The 17,205-nt window shown below is 35.3% G+C and overlaps 1 protein-coding gene across 3 annotated transcripts in view; it reads right to left on the reverse strand.

Annotated features, from left to right (window-relative positions):
- Positions 1-17,205, reverse strand: part of NDST3 (N-deacetylase and N-sulfotransferase 3) — a 180,756-nt gene that overhangs the window by 112,155 nt on the left and 51,396 nt on the right. For all 3 annotated transcript variants that reach the window (XM_003800067.2, XM_012811560.1, XM_023519239.1), the window contains one exon: positions 1,796-1,883. In XM_003800067.2, coding sequence (XP_003800115.1) covers positions 1,796-1,883 — 88 coding nt within the window. The remainder of the gene's footprint in view (positions 1-1,795; positions 1,884-17,205) is intronic.

Consider the following 17,205-nt stretch of genomic DNA (forward strand, 5'->3'; position numbering starts at 1 on the left):
GAGGAAAGGTACATGAAAAGTGCTTTGCAAGCACTGAAAGGGAACTATGATTTTTATCTTCTTCATCTCTTTCTCACAAAAATGCACATACCCTTCAAAAATTGAAATAAATCAAACAAGATAAAGCTCTTTCCTAAAATAAATTCTCACCATTATGACAAGTGTGCCTTTCTCTTTCCTTTCAAGACAGAGTAAAATGGATAGGATTTTTAATAGAGAAATAAATTACTTATTTAGAAGGGAAACCAGTTCAATTAAACTTTATAATACTTAATTTTTTTAAGATTATGTGTTAAATTTTATATCTGTTCCCAATGAAAAATGATTTTGCTGGTCTTAGGCAATCCTGGCTACAGTTTTGTGGAAGCATTCATATTATGCACAGATGACAACACTGTTTTAAATCCTGGCCTTGGCTTCCTCCTGTGTTGTACTTTCCCTGGCTTAGAGAGAGGATACTGTTACATGAGCTGTGGGAAGTGTCCAAGTAAAGAAAGAGAACAAATCTTTCAGAGATGAGAAGGATATAGATTGGCCAAAGTTGTTCTCCAGTATTTAAGATTGGACACACGCATATACACTAAAAGAAAATAAAAAATAAGTAAAAACCAAGTTGTTAGGAGTGTTTTCTTATATTTCTTGGTATTTCCTGGGTGATTCTGGGTTGTCCTGGTTTTGCTATTATAGCTTTTCCTATAATCTCCCCCTCACCCCCTAAACACACTATGTGTTCTATTTGTCCTTGATCTTGACCTGGTCCTTCTTTATCTGTATGGTAACTTTCTTTTCTTCATTGTCAAAGAATCTAAGATCATCACCCTGAAATTGGGGTATATTTAGGAAGAGATTATGGGCAATCTTTTATTTACTTAAGCTCTTGGGCCTTCCCATTGTAAAATTTATGGTGCTGTGGGTCTAACATTGCTAGAAAGATAAAAAGAACATCTACACATAAAGATCTTACTTTATATACCTGTGCCAAGGTGGCAGAACTTTCCTATAAGCAAGACATTTGTCTAATTGTTTTCAGTTTTGAAATTACAGTAAGGACAGTAACTCAATCATAAAACAAAGTTAATCTATGATCATGAGGTTTCCAGTTATGATATTTAAAACAATCAGAAATATAGTATATTTTATATATTGATCTAAGAAATTAAGGAGAATAAGGGCTTCAGAATTTCCTCTGTTAAGATTACTCCTAAAACCTACAAAATTTTCAAATTGAGAACCTAAATTCATATGTAGTTGTATGATTATAATGTATGTGTTCCACAAATGTGTAATATGGAACATTCTAAAGTTAAGTCTCATAATTCTATACTTGTATGGAAACAAATGAAAGTTCACTTAATTCTGGAAATGGGCTTTCACTATGTTGTTCAGGCTGGTCTTGAACTTCTGGCCTCAAATGATCCTTCTGCCTTTGGGAGCAAAGTGCTGAGATTACAGGCATGAGCGACTGTGCCTGGCCTCTTTCTTTATCTGCCTGTTGGTTACACAGCTTTGTGTAATCTTTGAAAATTCACTGAACATCATACTTACAATTTATGCACTTTTAAATACATCAATTATAGTTCAATAAAAACGTAAGTCTATTAGATAATTATATAAACTTTCAAACCATCAACATTCTCTAAATTTTAAAAAACAGCAAGTTAAATGAAGTTGAATGATATACAGAAATAGTAGAAGAGGGACACAGGAAATGTAGGAAGATGTGGGCAGGAGGCATGCAATTTTACCCAGAATGGTAAGAGAGAACTTAGAAAAACAGTTGATTGCCTTTTCTTACCTGTATGGTAAAATTTCCCTGAAAATCCCAGGTTGAAGGTGAAATTTGTGATTTGTGCACGCAAAAGATTCTGAGTGTCAAGCAAGGCCTGAAATATATAATTAAAAAAATAAAGTAAAGAATGACACTGAACAGTTTTAAAAAGATATCTTGCATTCAGTAGATAAAATCACTCCTTTATATATGATAAAACTAAATGATGGGAAGTAGTTTCTTTATACTTTAAAACTAGAGAGAAACTTTTGAGATCACACAAAACATACACATATATTTATCCTTTAGCTTAGAATGCATCAACAAAAAATATCCAAAAGAAGTTAAGAAAATGCCATGAAGGCTATGTTAACCAGTTTGATGAAAATATTTCAAATTGTATGTAAAACCAGCACATTGTACCCCATGACTGCATTAATGTACACAGCTATGATTTAATAAAAAAAAAAGTTAAGTGAAAAGAGAAGTTTATTCTGCATGTATCGAAGGAATGAGTAACCAGTACATAAAATACGTTCCATTTTACCCCTCAGGGACATAGATCACCAATTGTCAAAAGAAGGACATTCATTTAAAGCAAAGCAGCTATGCAAGAACATTTGTTGAAAGGAACAAATTGTTATTTCTCAGATACATCATTGATCTTCAAAATACAAATATGAGATTCCCAGAAGATAGCAATTGCTATTCAAAAGGGAATATCATGGTAAAGTAGGGCTCTAATTTTCCCTTTCATTAAACAAACAATTGCAAAGTCATGTTAAGGTAGATGGTAAGATGTATGAAACAGTTTCAGTCTTCGGTGTCCAAACTATATGTGTGCAAGGTGCGGACAATTCCCAGAGACTCTTGCCCAAGTGGAGTTGAAGTATTCCTTAGGGGAACTTCACCAAAGACTAATCAACTCTTCAATGGAAAGCACCCTAAGATTCTTGAATCTCTTGCTTCAGCAATCTTTAACTTGAAGTAAAGATTTCTACCCAAAAGACAAAACATCATTTTACCACAAGGACATTTTCACTAGAATGTTCATCGCCACTCAGTTCACAATCACTAAGATGTGGAATCAACCCAAGTGCTCATCAACATATGAATGGATTAATAAACTGTGGTATATATATACCATGGAATTCTATTCAGCAATACAAAGATGGAGACTATATTTTTTGTATTAACCTCAATGAAGGTGAAGATCATTCTTCTTAGTAAAGCATCATAAGAATGGAAAGGCAAGACTACAGTGTATTCAATACTAATATGAAATCAATAGATAAATAACTGCATGCCCATGTGAGAGAAAAGGCACAATTAAATTCAAATGGGAGGAGGGGAAAAAAGAAAGTGAAGGGGGAGGAGGTAGGGAGATTGGTAAGCTCTCACCTAATGGGCACAAGGTAATGATATAGAACACAGTGCCTGGGTGAAGGGCTCAACTACAACACGAATGTAACCTAATCATTTGTACCCTCATGTTCACCTGAAATAAATTTTAAAATAAAAAATCTTCACCTTGTTATTTCCAGCAGTCTTGGACTATTGAATCATGATCCTTATCCAATGCTAATCATACCCTCCTCACCCCTACCTTTGAAAGACCTACCTTTATCTAAACTTTAAGTTTCCAGTTTTTAGTAAATTTGAAACTTGCTGTTCCCTGTCCTGGTGTTCTCCCTTACTTCATTCAGCAATAAACTCAGCTTTGTCTGAAAAAATCCCCTACTTCTCAGAAGAAAAGCTATTTTGAGTCAGAATTTTAATTGTTATACCCTATAATATTTACCACACTATGAGTATTTAATGGACTTCTTTTTTTTCTATCTTTCCATGCTTATTTTATTTATATTCTTATATTCCCTCTCCTTACCCCATATCCAATTGAATGTTGAATGTTCATCTCAGCTAAGCAGAAAATAGACAAGCAGAAAGTAGAGTTGTTAGATTTGTAATGATCTTTGTCAACATTTCTTTAACACATGAACAGGAGAAATAACTTGCCCATTTTCACACATGAAATTGGTGGGAAATCATTGAGTAAGGACATAGATCCATATTAGGTCTTCTTTCTACCACATCCTGTCATCTTTCCCCTTTTCCATAGCACCAAAGGGCCCACAACCAGATCTTATTTTCTTCACAGTAAAGATGACACCTGGAAGCCCCGCCCCATCATGTTCATGGCCCCAGTATTTTGGGGGGACGAACAGATACGCAATTTTTGATTCAGTGACTACCCCATTATTGTATGCCTTGCCTGAATGCAAGAGACTCTTCCTGTTTATAAAAGCAGAGGAAGACAACTTCTGGATCCCAAGTTTAAATTCATCTGATCAAGGGTAAGTTTTTGAAGTGCAGGTGTCTAAGATGTAAGAGGCTCATTTTAGAGATACTCAAGACACATAAGTTCTATAGAGGTTTGGATTTTGAATGTTTTAAATTCTATACAGAGCTCCCCTCAACCATGCAATTTTTCTACCAGATTGTCTTTCTGCAAGATTACCATTTTGGAGAAGAACTTGAGATGATTGTGCTGCCTATGATAAATGATATTTTTGCCAAATACATTGAATTGTAAACTCTGATGACTCAATATTGAGAATTTGGTGTGGTCTGATATTTCAGAGCTAATTAATGTAAGAACTTTAGTAGATCCACCTTTGGTGCAAATTAGACATGATTCCTATGTTGGTTTTGATTTGGGTTATTTAATTCAATTAAATTTTTTCTTACCACCAACTGTTAAACTGAGCATTTGAATTTTGAATTTGGGCATTAATTTGATATACCATTTTATCATGAGATGAATCTCTTTCAATTGGCAGTGCTTTTATTTTTATTTAACACTTCCTAGGTAGTTTACAGTTTTAAAAGTGTTAACTGAGTTATCTTTTCTCAATGGATATCTTAAGTTCAGCTCTCCAAAGGTTTTTCATTGAATCAAAAAATGCTTATGAAAATAGTTCTCAAACATGAAGTTAATACTGTATATGAAGATTTGTCCAGTAGCTGCTTAAATAGTATGCTGAGTTTTCAGAATTAAAATAAATATCAATTTCAATGATTGATATATGTGTTAAAGCAATTTTAAGATCATTAAGTATGTGTAATATCCCTTCAGTCAGAAGTGAAAAATAGCTAACTTGACAAAACTGTGAAGACTATTATATAAAAGACTATATAAAGGTGACTATGGGGGGAAACAAATTAACTAATGGTGCTGTCATCAGGGACAGGTTAGGTTCTCACAAGACTGGGGCATGGGGTGGGCAGGGACAGGAAAATTCAGCCAGCTGAGCTCACGTGAGCAAAGGGACTTCCAGGGATCTTCCTGGCATAGGGAGGGGTGCTGACTGAGTGTAAGGTGAATCTTTTCCTTTCTGTCCTTATGGAAGGAGCATCATGTAAGGAATTGGAATGTATGGATTCAGATTCCAACTCTGAGACTTACAGGGTTGGGAGTCAGATGGTCTCAAATGGAATTTTGGATCTGCCTCTTTTTGGCTTTGGATATGTTGTTAAATTCCCCTAGCCTCAGCCTCATCATTTATAAAGTAAGGCTAATATTGTAATATTGTAACATCAAAGTGATGTTGTGAGGACTAAAGAATTCACTTATGCTCCTGAATAGAGGCTGGCGCATAGTATGTGCTCAATGGTTAATAATGGTTGCTCTTCTAGTATTGCCACTCCTGCTGTTACTACTGTGATACTAATATGGTTGTTGTTATTGTTAAATGATGTAGGACAAGATAATTCATTTTGCTGCTCTGAACTTGTCCCTTCATTTTAAAGTGGAGACAATGATCTAAATCATAGAATTCTGGTGAAGATCATAAAAGAGACAATGTATACAGAAGTGCTTGGTAAACATCTTTAAAAAATACCATACAATATCAGATGTCGATATGATGACTGTCAGCAGTGTATACATGGGGTTGTGTGTGTGTGTGGCTGGCTCTGTGTCTACGTCTCATGTACTTCTTCAACTGTGTTTCCTCAGTGTTTTCCTTGCCTTTAATTCTTCTTTTCTCCTCCCGTCTCCCCTTCTCCCTTTCTTCCTCTTTCTCATTTCTTCTCCCTCATTGAAAATCCGAGCTCTTTCTCTTCCTGTCTTCCTTTCCCTTAGATCATAACTTTCTTCATTTTTTTCATTTTACTCAATTTCATTGTCTTAACTTTTCTTCTTTCAGTGGTTAAAATATAGATTCAAAATTTATTTTACGATTATTTGTTGTTTGCTCAAGGCTTTAAATCTCAAAATTGAGTACACTGGACCTTCTTCCTTTTTGTTTTCTTTTCATCCAAACTAAACTTGAATTTGAACTTTGTGACCCTTGATGGTATTTTGAATGCATATTTATAATACTTGATAGGAAAAAACCAAACCTGTCCTGTTCTTAGGTCTTAACAAGCTAAATAAAGTTCCTGTGAACTAACCTTTTAGCTAGAATACATTGACTCAAATTACTGAATTAGTCCTAAATTTTCAGATATGAGTTGGCATCTTACACACTTATTTGAAAATCTAGACTCAAACTCTAAAACACTTAAGAGATAAACTGAAACAGAAGGCAGATACTAATTATGTCTATATATATGGTAAAGAGAGAAATTTATTACCAGATAATATTTTAAATACTCAAGCAGTGATATATGCCACCTTTTACATTGTTTTTCTAAGCCATATTTTGGGGTGTCTGTGAGAACAATGTTACATGTTCATCCATTATTCCCACCTTTTCAAAATATACCTATTACTAGCCAATTCTGTGCAAGAAGCTTACATACCCAGTGATATTCTTAGAATGTATCCTTTTCACAAAATTCCTCATTACTACAATGATTTTATTCTACATTATTTTAAACTGGAACAGTTTACTCATTACTATGAACAGAATGTTATAAAAATGATACAAAATTATGCTTTGCCTTATTCTGTATATGCAATATGTCTAAAATGGTGTGGTAATTTCTAAAAAGCTAATCATAATAAACTAAATAAATACTCCAACACCACAGAAAACCATATGTACTCTGGGCAAACAAACCGTCTCTGATATATAGAGTATTTTGGCCATAGAAGAGGGAAGTAACCCAGACCACCTAAAGAGATACCATTTCACAGTCCTTGAGAAGGCAGATGTCTACCTTCAAAAGTGGTCTGATGATTGAAAAATCATACTGCTGGCTCGGCGCCTATGGCTCAAGTGGCTAAGGCGCCAGCCACATACACCTAAGGTGGCAGGTTCGAATCCCCAGCCCGGGCCCGCCAAACAACAATGATGGCTGCAACCAACAAATGGACAGGCGTTGTGGCAGGTGCCTGTGGTCCCAGCTACTTAGGAGGCTGAGGCAGGAGACTCGCTTGAGCCCACGAGTTGGAGGTTGCTGTGAGCTGTGATGCCACAGCACTCTACCCAGGGGGATAGCTTGAGGCTCTGTCTCAAAAAAAAAAAAAAAAAAAAAAATCACACTGTTGTTTTTAAGTGTTCCTAAATACTAATAAATATATTGTATCTAAGAGGGTAACTTACAATTCTGTATATCAGTGACTATTTTTAAAATAACACATTATCTTTCTCCTGATTAAAAACTATTTAATCATTATTAAATTCATTACTTAGGATGAGTTAGTATCACAGTGATTTCCCTTCTCATTTTCTTCAGGACTAAATAAATCTATGTGTATGTAGATACGTAGGCAAATTGGAGCCATAAAATAAAAATTAGAGCTATACCATCAGGATTAAAATATAGAGAACTGAGGTTTTCATTTAACAGTGTATCATGAGCTTTCTCATGTCACATGAGTCTTCCAAAACCAAGTTTTCCAATGAGTGCAGAATACTGCATCAGACAGGTTTACTGTAGTCTAATCGTTTCATCCTATTGTACATTTAGGATGCTGACTTTTTTTTTTTTTTTTGCTAATACAAATATCACTCTGTATATCAATGCATACTTATATGGTCATGTGCCTCTTAATAACGTTTCAGTCAATGACAGACTGCATATAAAATGGTAGTTTGAGGTGTGCAGTAGGCTATGTCACCAGGTTTGTTTAAGCATACACTCTGATGTTTGCTCAATGACAAACTTGCTTAATGAAACATTTTTTAGGACACAACCCCATTACTAAGTGACGACGACTCCATAGTAATAAAGCAGACATTTGTACAGCACAAAATAATTCTTCTTATCCTTCAACAAACAAATGAGTTTGCAGCAAATTTGAAAGTGCTTTTCAGAGAATTACAAGGGAACATGATAGTCAATTAACATTATAAGAGAATTGCACTTTGAATACTATCACAGAACACTTCAAAATTATTTTTTCAAAGTGTGCTACCCCACTCAATTTATTTTTCAAGTCTTCATTTTTCAAAGCCAAGAAAGTTTACAGGCATTAAAAGAAATCTAGTTGAAGGCAAAAAAAGATCTAATTTGAAGAAATTGAGCTGTGAGAACTGAGCAAAATGATAGCTTTGATATATATTTGGATTTTCTCTAACTTTGTTAACAAAATAAATATATCAAACAGAGTAAATCAAGGACACAATAATTAAAAGTAATTACAAAAAAAGTTTTATATGGAGATTCATTTTAGTATTTATAATGTCTGTGGCACTTTTGGGAGGAATATCTCATACATTTTTGGTTTTTATTTGTGCTTTCCAAATTCTATTTTGACCTATCTCAGGAGGCAAAAATATTGTGCTGAAGCATAGAACTTTTACAGTTCACATTTTCTAATTAAGCAAATACTATTTATAAATATAACTGTCTATATCTGCTAAAGTAAAGAAAGCAACTGGGCAGAAAATGATAAACTCCTACATCTATCTATGTATATATCTACATACACACACCCAGGCATCAGAGATACTTAGTGTACTGGAGATCATTATTCCTATTTCAGATATAGTAGATATGACTTGCATAGTTAAGTTTACTTCCCCTGGGTCATAAAGCTAGTTAAGTGCTAAAAAAGTGACTGAAATAAGGATTTTGTATTTCAAAGCTTACTACCTGCATCCACAAAACTAACAAGAATACTAACATTGAACACTTCTATAGTATCTTTGGCATACAGAACTGTGGGGATGTAATCTGCTGGAAGGAAATAAAAGTGTGCTCTTCTTTCACTTTCACTACCTAGCTTTCACTTTTCGTTTTCAAAACCTAATGGTAGATGAATTTCTTAGGGTTATCCAGAGCAACAGAATCAATAGGAAATAGATATAGGTCTCTCTATAAAAGGAGATTTATAATAAGAATTGACTTATGCAGTTGTGCAAGCAAGCTGGAGAACCAAGAAAGCTGGTGGCATAATGCAGTTTGAGTTTGAAAGCCTCATAAATTGGCAGTGACAGAGGTGGGTTTGATGTAAGTCCCAGTCTGAGTCAGAAAGCCCAAGAACCAGAAGTCCTATGTCAGAGGGCAGAAAAAGAGAGATGACTTAGGTCAAACAGAAAGAATGAATCTTCCTTTCCTCCACCTTTTTGCTTGATTCAGGCCCTTCATAGACTGAGTGATGACCAGTCTCATTGTGGAAGGCTCCTAAACATTACTCAGCTTCCTGGTTCAAATGTTTATCTTTTCTGAAAACACACCCACACATACCCCTAAATCAAGTTTTGCCAGCTACATGGGCATCCCTTAATTCAGTTAAGTTCAAGGTAGAATTAACCATCACGTCAGCCAAACTAGGAATGCTTATCCACTGGCATCCAGATTAAAGAACTCACTCAGTCTGCAGAGCTGGACCCAAGGTTACTGAGGTATGAAGCACTCCAATGATCAACTTGCTCTCTCTTTGACCAGGTACAGAACTGGGAAGACTCTCTATATAAGACTTGCTTCTTGACAAAGAAATCACTGAAATATTCTGGAAACTGTTAATTAGGTTTGACAGTAAGAGTAGAGCACCATGTACAATTAGAGGGAAGACACCCTAGAGGAATGAAATGAACATAAACTCCAGGATCAACTTAACTGTTGGACCTGCCTACACAATTACATTCAGCATGGAAATAAGAAAGAAATTCAGGGCAAGTGGGTAAGCTAGTGAGAAGCATACTGCTTAGCCATTTTCTGCAAGAGTATTTAAATTTTCTTGACAAGAAACCTATAGACATAGCACAGCACTACCTAACTTAGTAACATTCCTTATGGTTAAAAAAAAACTACTCAGCTCTCAGCTGCCCTTATTCTAAATGTAAACTCTACACACTGGAAGGGGGAAACTATGTTAATCTTGCCTGCTTAAAATATAAAGACCAAAGGTTGGAGTGTGTTTTCTATGTTTTCCATGAGTTTTTACCTAGAAGTTTGCTAATTATAATGATGTATCTTAGAAATTATCTTCTTTCTTGTTAAACTGCCTTAGCCCAAGGCTGCCATCTGTTGAATGCCCAGTGCTTGAGTATAGCCTTATGAACATTGCCATGACCGTGACGAATGAGCAACAGATTTGGAGTCAAAGTGATATGAGACTGTGACTCGCTACTTGATTACTGCACAGTCATGATAATACGTTTGGACAAGTTACTGAATCTTTTAAAATCACATCTCCCTCCTCTGGAAAAGAGGAATCAGTATACGGCTTACAGGCTTGGTCTGAAGAATAAATCAGAAAATGGATATATGGCCCTAAAACCTTTCCTACAAAGTAGAAACCTAGTTTCAGCTTTATGAATGGAATGCTTTGTTTCTTCTTCTGCTAATCTTAAAAGCTCCTTTTTGCCCTGTTACAAAATTCCATATTCTATTTCTTCCCACTACCCGGGTAGAGAAAAGTAAGACATATGCTTAAAATTTTAAACTGTATTTTCAAACTGAATCTTAGCACTTTGGGGGTTGCCTAATCAACACTAAGGAGAAAAAATGATCCAAGCATCTCTATGTGTTATAATATTCTCCACAGGGCTTTGTACTTCTTCCTAAATGACATTAGTGAATTCTTCATTTCCCACATAAATGTTTATGTATTTTAATGTTTCTTTTGTAGTTAACAGAGTCAGGACAGAGATTTGTGTAAATGTGAGAAAAGAGTTATATAGTAATCTTGAATTATTTTTCTTATGTACTTAACTGGTGTTGGGCTTACATGACACATAGCTGCTAAATTATACAAATGAAGGGCGATTAAATCATACAAATGTGGGGTGATTTTTCTAGAACATTTATTAAGATGCAATTGGCAAATAATATGAGAGTGGGAAAATAGAAAACTATTACGTAAGTGCTACTCTCACTGAGTATTCATTTGAAATTGCTATGCATATTCTATTTAGCTTATGGTTGATGTGCTTAAACAGTTAAAATACATTTGACATATATACCATTTTAAAAAATAAATAAAAGTAAGCAGTATTTCACTGTTCTTTACAATATTGTATCCTTAGGAACTATTAGTTAAATCTCATTCATTTACTCATTAGAAAAGAGAGATTTTGTATGTCATCATAAATATAATTTTAACATTCTAATCATTTGAAATGTTTGCTCTTATCAACAAAGCCAAAAAGGAAGCAGAGGTGTAGAATTTCATTTCTGAATCTTGAACTGTCTCAGTCCACTTACTATATTCCCTGAGTAAATTTGATTTCCTTTACTAGTTGAGAGGTATGTTGGAGACCCTATAAGTAGCTTATCTTTACTGCTTAAAAAATTAAAGTGCTAGTTCATAAAAAAAAAAAAAACCTGATAAAATGTTCATTAGCCATGTCCACCCCAAAGAAAAGTTGGTGTTATATGTTAACAAGTGTAAGATTGAAGCTGCACTATAAATTCCATGAGGCGATTGGAGACAGGAAACCTTACAAGAGACATCAGTTGCCAAATTGTCTCAGAAGGAAGGAAACGTTTTAGATAAAAACAACAACAACAACAACAACAACAAAAACCACACAGATTGGGTGTAATTCTGAGAGAAAGGTACCAGAATCTATCAGATATTCCATGGGAAGAAGCTGGGAATCAGAACAACAATGAGCAAGATATATTGGCAGAGATCAATGCATGAGAGGCTTGGAGCCTAGTGAAAAGGTATGTGGGATAGTTTGTTTCTCCCTACCTCATGTCTCTGTAAGTCAGCAAGCTGCTAAGCTGCTGGAGAATCTTTCTACCCTCATGAGCCCACAAGCTGCTGCTGTTGCCACCTGCTGGCTATGAGGTCAATTTGTACAACCCTTACAACATTTACTGACTCAATTATACAGGGTGTGGTTGATTCTTACCCATAAAACACCACCTACTCTCTTAGAGATTAAACTGGACATGCCAATACAATTCATGGTGTTAAGAAGACCACAGGGATGGGGAAAGAGAAAGATTTCAAAGATCCCTAGACTCTCATTAAGAGACAGGGAAACTGCTCACACATGTAACTCACCATTGCTACCGCTTACAAACAAATAGCAACTGAGAAAACCACCATACTAAGGATCTATAACCAGGGCTTCCATCTAGAACTGAAACTACCATCAAAGCACCCACAGCAAAGCAAAAACATAAGTTACAAACTTATGAGTAAAGGGGAGAAAAAAAGTCCATCTAAATAAACAAAAATCCAAAAATAAAATGTGAATCCTGCTCTAGATGAGAAGTGATTAGTAGAGAATAGTGGAAGTATGATAAATCAGAGCTAACGATCCCCCTCAAAGGGAAACACCAGCTCATCAGCAATGGAGACAAATCAAAATGAAAATACTGAAATGACAGGTAAGGAATTCCAAATCTTGTAAGGAAGCTCAATAAAATCCCAGAGATAATGGAAAAGCAACTCAAAAGAAACTAGAAAAATAATTTAGGAAATGAACAAAAAATTTACTAAAGTGATAGACAAATTAAGAAACAAACAAATAGAACTGAAAATAAAAAATTCATTGAAGAAAATACAAAACACAGTGGAAAAATTTAAGAATAGTTTACACCAGGCAAAATAAAGAATACTTCAGTAGGCAGAAGTTTTTCAAAAGAAGATAGATAAAAGGCCAGCAAACATATGAAAAAATTAATTCAACATCATTAATCATCAGGGAATTCAAATTGAATCCACAATGAGATATCCCTTTACCCCTGTTAGAATGGCTTTCATTAAAAAGGACAAAAATAACAGATGCCGGTGTGGATGCACAGAGGAAGGAAGTAATGCTTATATGCTATTGGTGGGACTAAAAATTCGTACAACCTCTATGGCAAACAATATTCAGATTCCTCAAAGAACTACAAGCAGACTGGTTACCATTCAATCCACAGTCCTTGGATATCTACCTAAAGGGAAAGAAGTCATTTTATCAAAAGACACCTGCACCTAATTGTTTATTGCAGCACAATTCACAACAGCAAAGATGTGGGATCAACCCAAGAGCCCCTCAATTCTTGAGTGGTTTATTTAAAATGTGGTGTATGTACAAGATGGAGTACTCCTCAGCACAAAAAGTGGCTACAATTTGGAACTGGAGACCATTATCCTAAGTGAAGTATCTAAAGAATGGAAAAAAAGAATACTACATATACAAGTTATTACATTAGAAGTAACCAATGAGCACATATGTGCACAGAGTGAAGTAAAAAATGGAAATCCAGTAGTAGGGAGGGAGTAATAAACCATCTAAAGGATACAAAGAACACTATTTGTGGGTTGAGTGTTCTTTTACCTGTGACTTGGCATTATAAAAGTGATCTATATCCACAAACCATTTGTACCCCCTTAATATTTTGAAATTAAAAAAAAGGAAAGAAACCCCATGTAATAGTAACTATGCCTATTCTATTCACTGCTGCATTCCCAAAGCCCAGAATGATTGATCTAATACTAAAATAACGCATAATGATTTAAAAAATGAATAATACAAACTTTTAATATTTTATTTTCACAAACTGAAACTTAAAGAAGGATTTCAACATCATTTATTCAAAAATAATTACAAGACATTGTAATTTAAATTATTCTGAAAAGTGCCAAAAAATAAAAGCACTTCCTATTTCAGCATTTCTCAAATTTCTATGTATGTAAAGATCATTTGAGAAACTTAATAAACGGCAGATTCCTAGTTTCTAACCCAGAGATTCTGAACAATAATCCTGAAGCAAGGACAAAGCACTCTGGGTGACTTTGTTAGGTGACATCATACCACTGTTCTGCTTTTTGATTTTAAATCATCCAAGGTAATTTCTAATTTATTTACTTCTAGGCCTGTTTCCTTGACAGCATTAAATCTTTGATGATCACTGCTTAGTGTAGATCCTGGCACACAGTCAGTATTCAGCTAACTAATGATTGCATGAGACTTGTAAGTAATGGGTATTCTGAATTCTCAAAGCAGAAATATTATAGAGAAATGGGATATATAAGAGTCCTCACACTTCTGTTGAGGTCCCAGAAGGGGATTAATGCTAATATTATGTGTCAACTTGAATGTTTCACAGAGTGCCCAGATATTTGGTCAAACATTACTTTGAGTATGTCTGGAAGACTTTGGAGTTTGGAAAATTTGAATTGGTAGACTGAATAAAGCAGATTGCTCTCTTTCATGTAGGCAAACTTCATGCAAGTAAGATGAACTTGGACAGGATCCCTTAGATCTTCTGAGTTTCTAGCTGGCTGACTGCATGCATGTCTTGGGACTTCTTAGCCTCCATAAACCATGAGTTAATTCCTTATCATAAATCTATCTACTATTTAAGAGTGCATATAGTGAGACTAAAATGGGGTCAGGCTAAGGCCAAGACAGCACAGCTAGTTTGGTCAGTTTAGGTCCTACATGACCTTCCTGTCTTCCATCCTGTTTTGTAAATTTAGCTCCAACCTAAAGATGTATATATTGAGTAGTTTAGGACAATTGATTTAGGAGATTAACTTTTGAATTGAAAAAATTTTAGGAAGTCTGGGTTATGCTGATTATTGTTTATTATTGTTTAAGATAGGGTTAACCTGGTCTTTGTTTCAAACTTTTACATATAAAACTGTGGTTTTGGGAATGGAATGGTAGAACAGTTTTGGAGAGGCTATGCTCACTTTTCTCCAGAATTGCTGGCCTTCTGACAATGAAACACAGTAGACCTATCTGCTGTTCCTGAGTATCAGCTGGACAGTGACAGTCAGCCAGACGCCTTTGTCTAGTACATATTTGTCTATCTATTTATTCAAATCATAATGAAGCATGTGTTAATCAGGGAAACACAACAAACTCTAGAGCAGTGGTTCTCAACCTTCCTAATGCCACGATGTATTTTCATTGTTACAAAGGGGTTGCAACCTACAGGTTGAGAACCGCTTCTCTAGAGAAAGAGAACCACTAAGAGATATCTATCTATCTTTGTATCTATATGCATTTACATATATTACAGCTAAATTAGTTGGGGTTAGAAATTATACTACAGAACTGCAGCCTCTAAAGTTCCATTTTATGTCTTTGTTAATTTAATTTTATTTAGTTTTTCTAAGAACAACCCATTTTATATGGGTGGGGAGAACCAGCTAATTGTTTTCCACTTTAGGTAAAATGTGGTAACCTATGGTAAGCAGGTCCAACCTCGGGAAGATAAGGTGTGAGGAAGCAACCAAGCATCCTCAAACTACAGCTTGTGGGCCACATGTGGTCTGCTGAGGACATTTATCCCACCCACTGGGTGTTTTTGCCACCACTGCCTGTCCTGTTTAATAGCTGACTTGTCCTGGGGCCTGTAGTCTGGCCCTCCAACGGTCTGAGGGACAATGAACTGGCCCCCTGTTTAAAAAGTTTGAGGATCCCTGGTACAAATCTCAACTTTGATGGTTCAATTTAAGATTTTTTGATTTTATGATGGTATAAAAAACACATGCATTTAGTATGTGGTATGTAATCCCACATACGTCAAGGAACATCTGTAGAAAGGTGGTTTAAAAATCAGAGTGCTGTGGAATTATTATATGGTTTGGCCCCTTTAAGGAAACATTTTGGTGATCATCGAAAAAGTAGTCAAACATAGAATTGCCCTGTGACCCAGAGATTCTACTTTTCAGTGTATACACCAAGGACTAAAAACAGAGTTTGGACAAATACTTGCACACACATGCTACAGTGTCACTAGTAACAATAGACAAATGGTGAAAGTAATTGAAGTGTTCATCCACGGATAAATGGAGAGACAAATTTTGATATATTCATACGATGGAATATTAATTACTGGGCTTCAAAAAGAAAGTACTAGGACATGTTATGACATAGAAGAACCTGAAAAACAGTATGCTAAGTGAAAGCAGACAAACACAAATGGTCACATATTGCATGAATCCATTTATAGAAAATATCTAGAATACGTAAATCTGTAGAGAGAGAGGGTAGGTGATTGCCAGGATCGGGGAAACTGGGTGCAACTGTTTAATGCATATGAGTTTCATTTGGGCTGAAGAATATGTTTTGGAGTGGGTAGAATTGGTAGCTGCACAACACTGTGAATGTACTAAACACCATTGAATTATTTATGTGAAAATGTTTAATTTTAAGTGAACGCCACCTTCATAAATAGAAAATATCAGAATGTACAACATTGACCACTGCCATTTCCATGTTTTTTTCCCCCTGAATTTTACTAAAAGAGTATTACACAAATTATCCTGCCAAAATTATTTCCAATGGATTCCCTACATCTTGTACACTAGCTTTAAGGAAACTGTCCAGGAATAGCATCACATCAAACACATCATGAACTGTGGGGAAGCAGTGACAACTGATGTTCAGAAATCCCTGTCCTGTTGGGCCTGGCCTTAGGCTTTATCTTGTATCTGTCTCCCTCCTTGCCTTCATGCTATTCCTAGAACACACCAAGTTTGTTTTCATCTCAAGGTCCTTGGTAGCTGTTTCCTCTTCAAAGGTGAACTTTCCCCAAATACTCATGTGTTTACTTCCTCACTCAGCTGTCTGCTTAAACATAATTTCCTTGGCGAGGCCTTTATTTTTTATTTATTTTTATTTTTTGAGACAGATTCTCACTCTGTTGCCATGGGTAAAGTGGTGTGCCATCACAGGTCACAGCAACCTCAAACTCATGCACTGAGCTCAGGCGATCCACCTATATCAACCTCCCAGAGTTCTAAGATTACAGGCATGAGTCACCATGCCTGGCCTTTGAGGCCTTCCTTGATCACCCTCTTTTCTTTTTATCCTTTTTTTCCCTTAAATTTCACTCATATTAAATATAATTGACAACTAAAAAACTGTATATGTTTTCAATGTGCAGTGTGATGTTTTGATGAATATATTCATGTAAAGTGGTAAAATCAAGCCAATTAACATATCCATCATCTCACATACTTATCATTTGGGGGTAACCACTCTCTTTTAAATAAAGGCCTAGCCTATCACTCTGTATCTGGATTCTCTGTTTTATTTTTATAATAGAATTTATTACTATTGGTGTTTATTAATTTA

Source organism: Otolemur garnettii, unplaced genomic scaffold (genome assembly GCF_000181295.1).
Source record: "Otolemur garnettii isolate 467f Iridium unplaced genomic scaffold, OtoGar3 scaffold00164, whole genome shotgun sequence".
Lineage (NCBI taxonomy): Eukaryota > Metazoa > Chordata > Mammalia > Primates > Galagidae > Otolemur > Otolemur garnettii.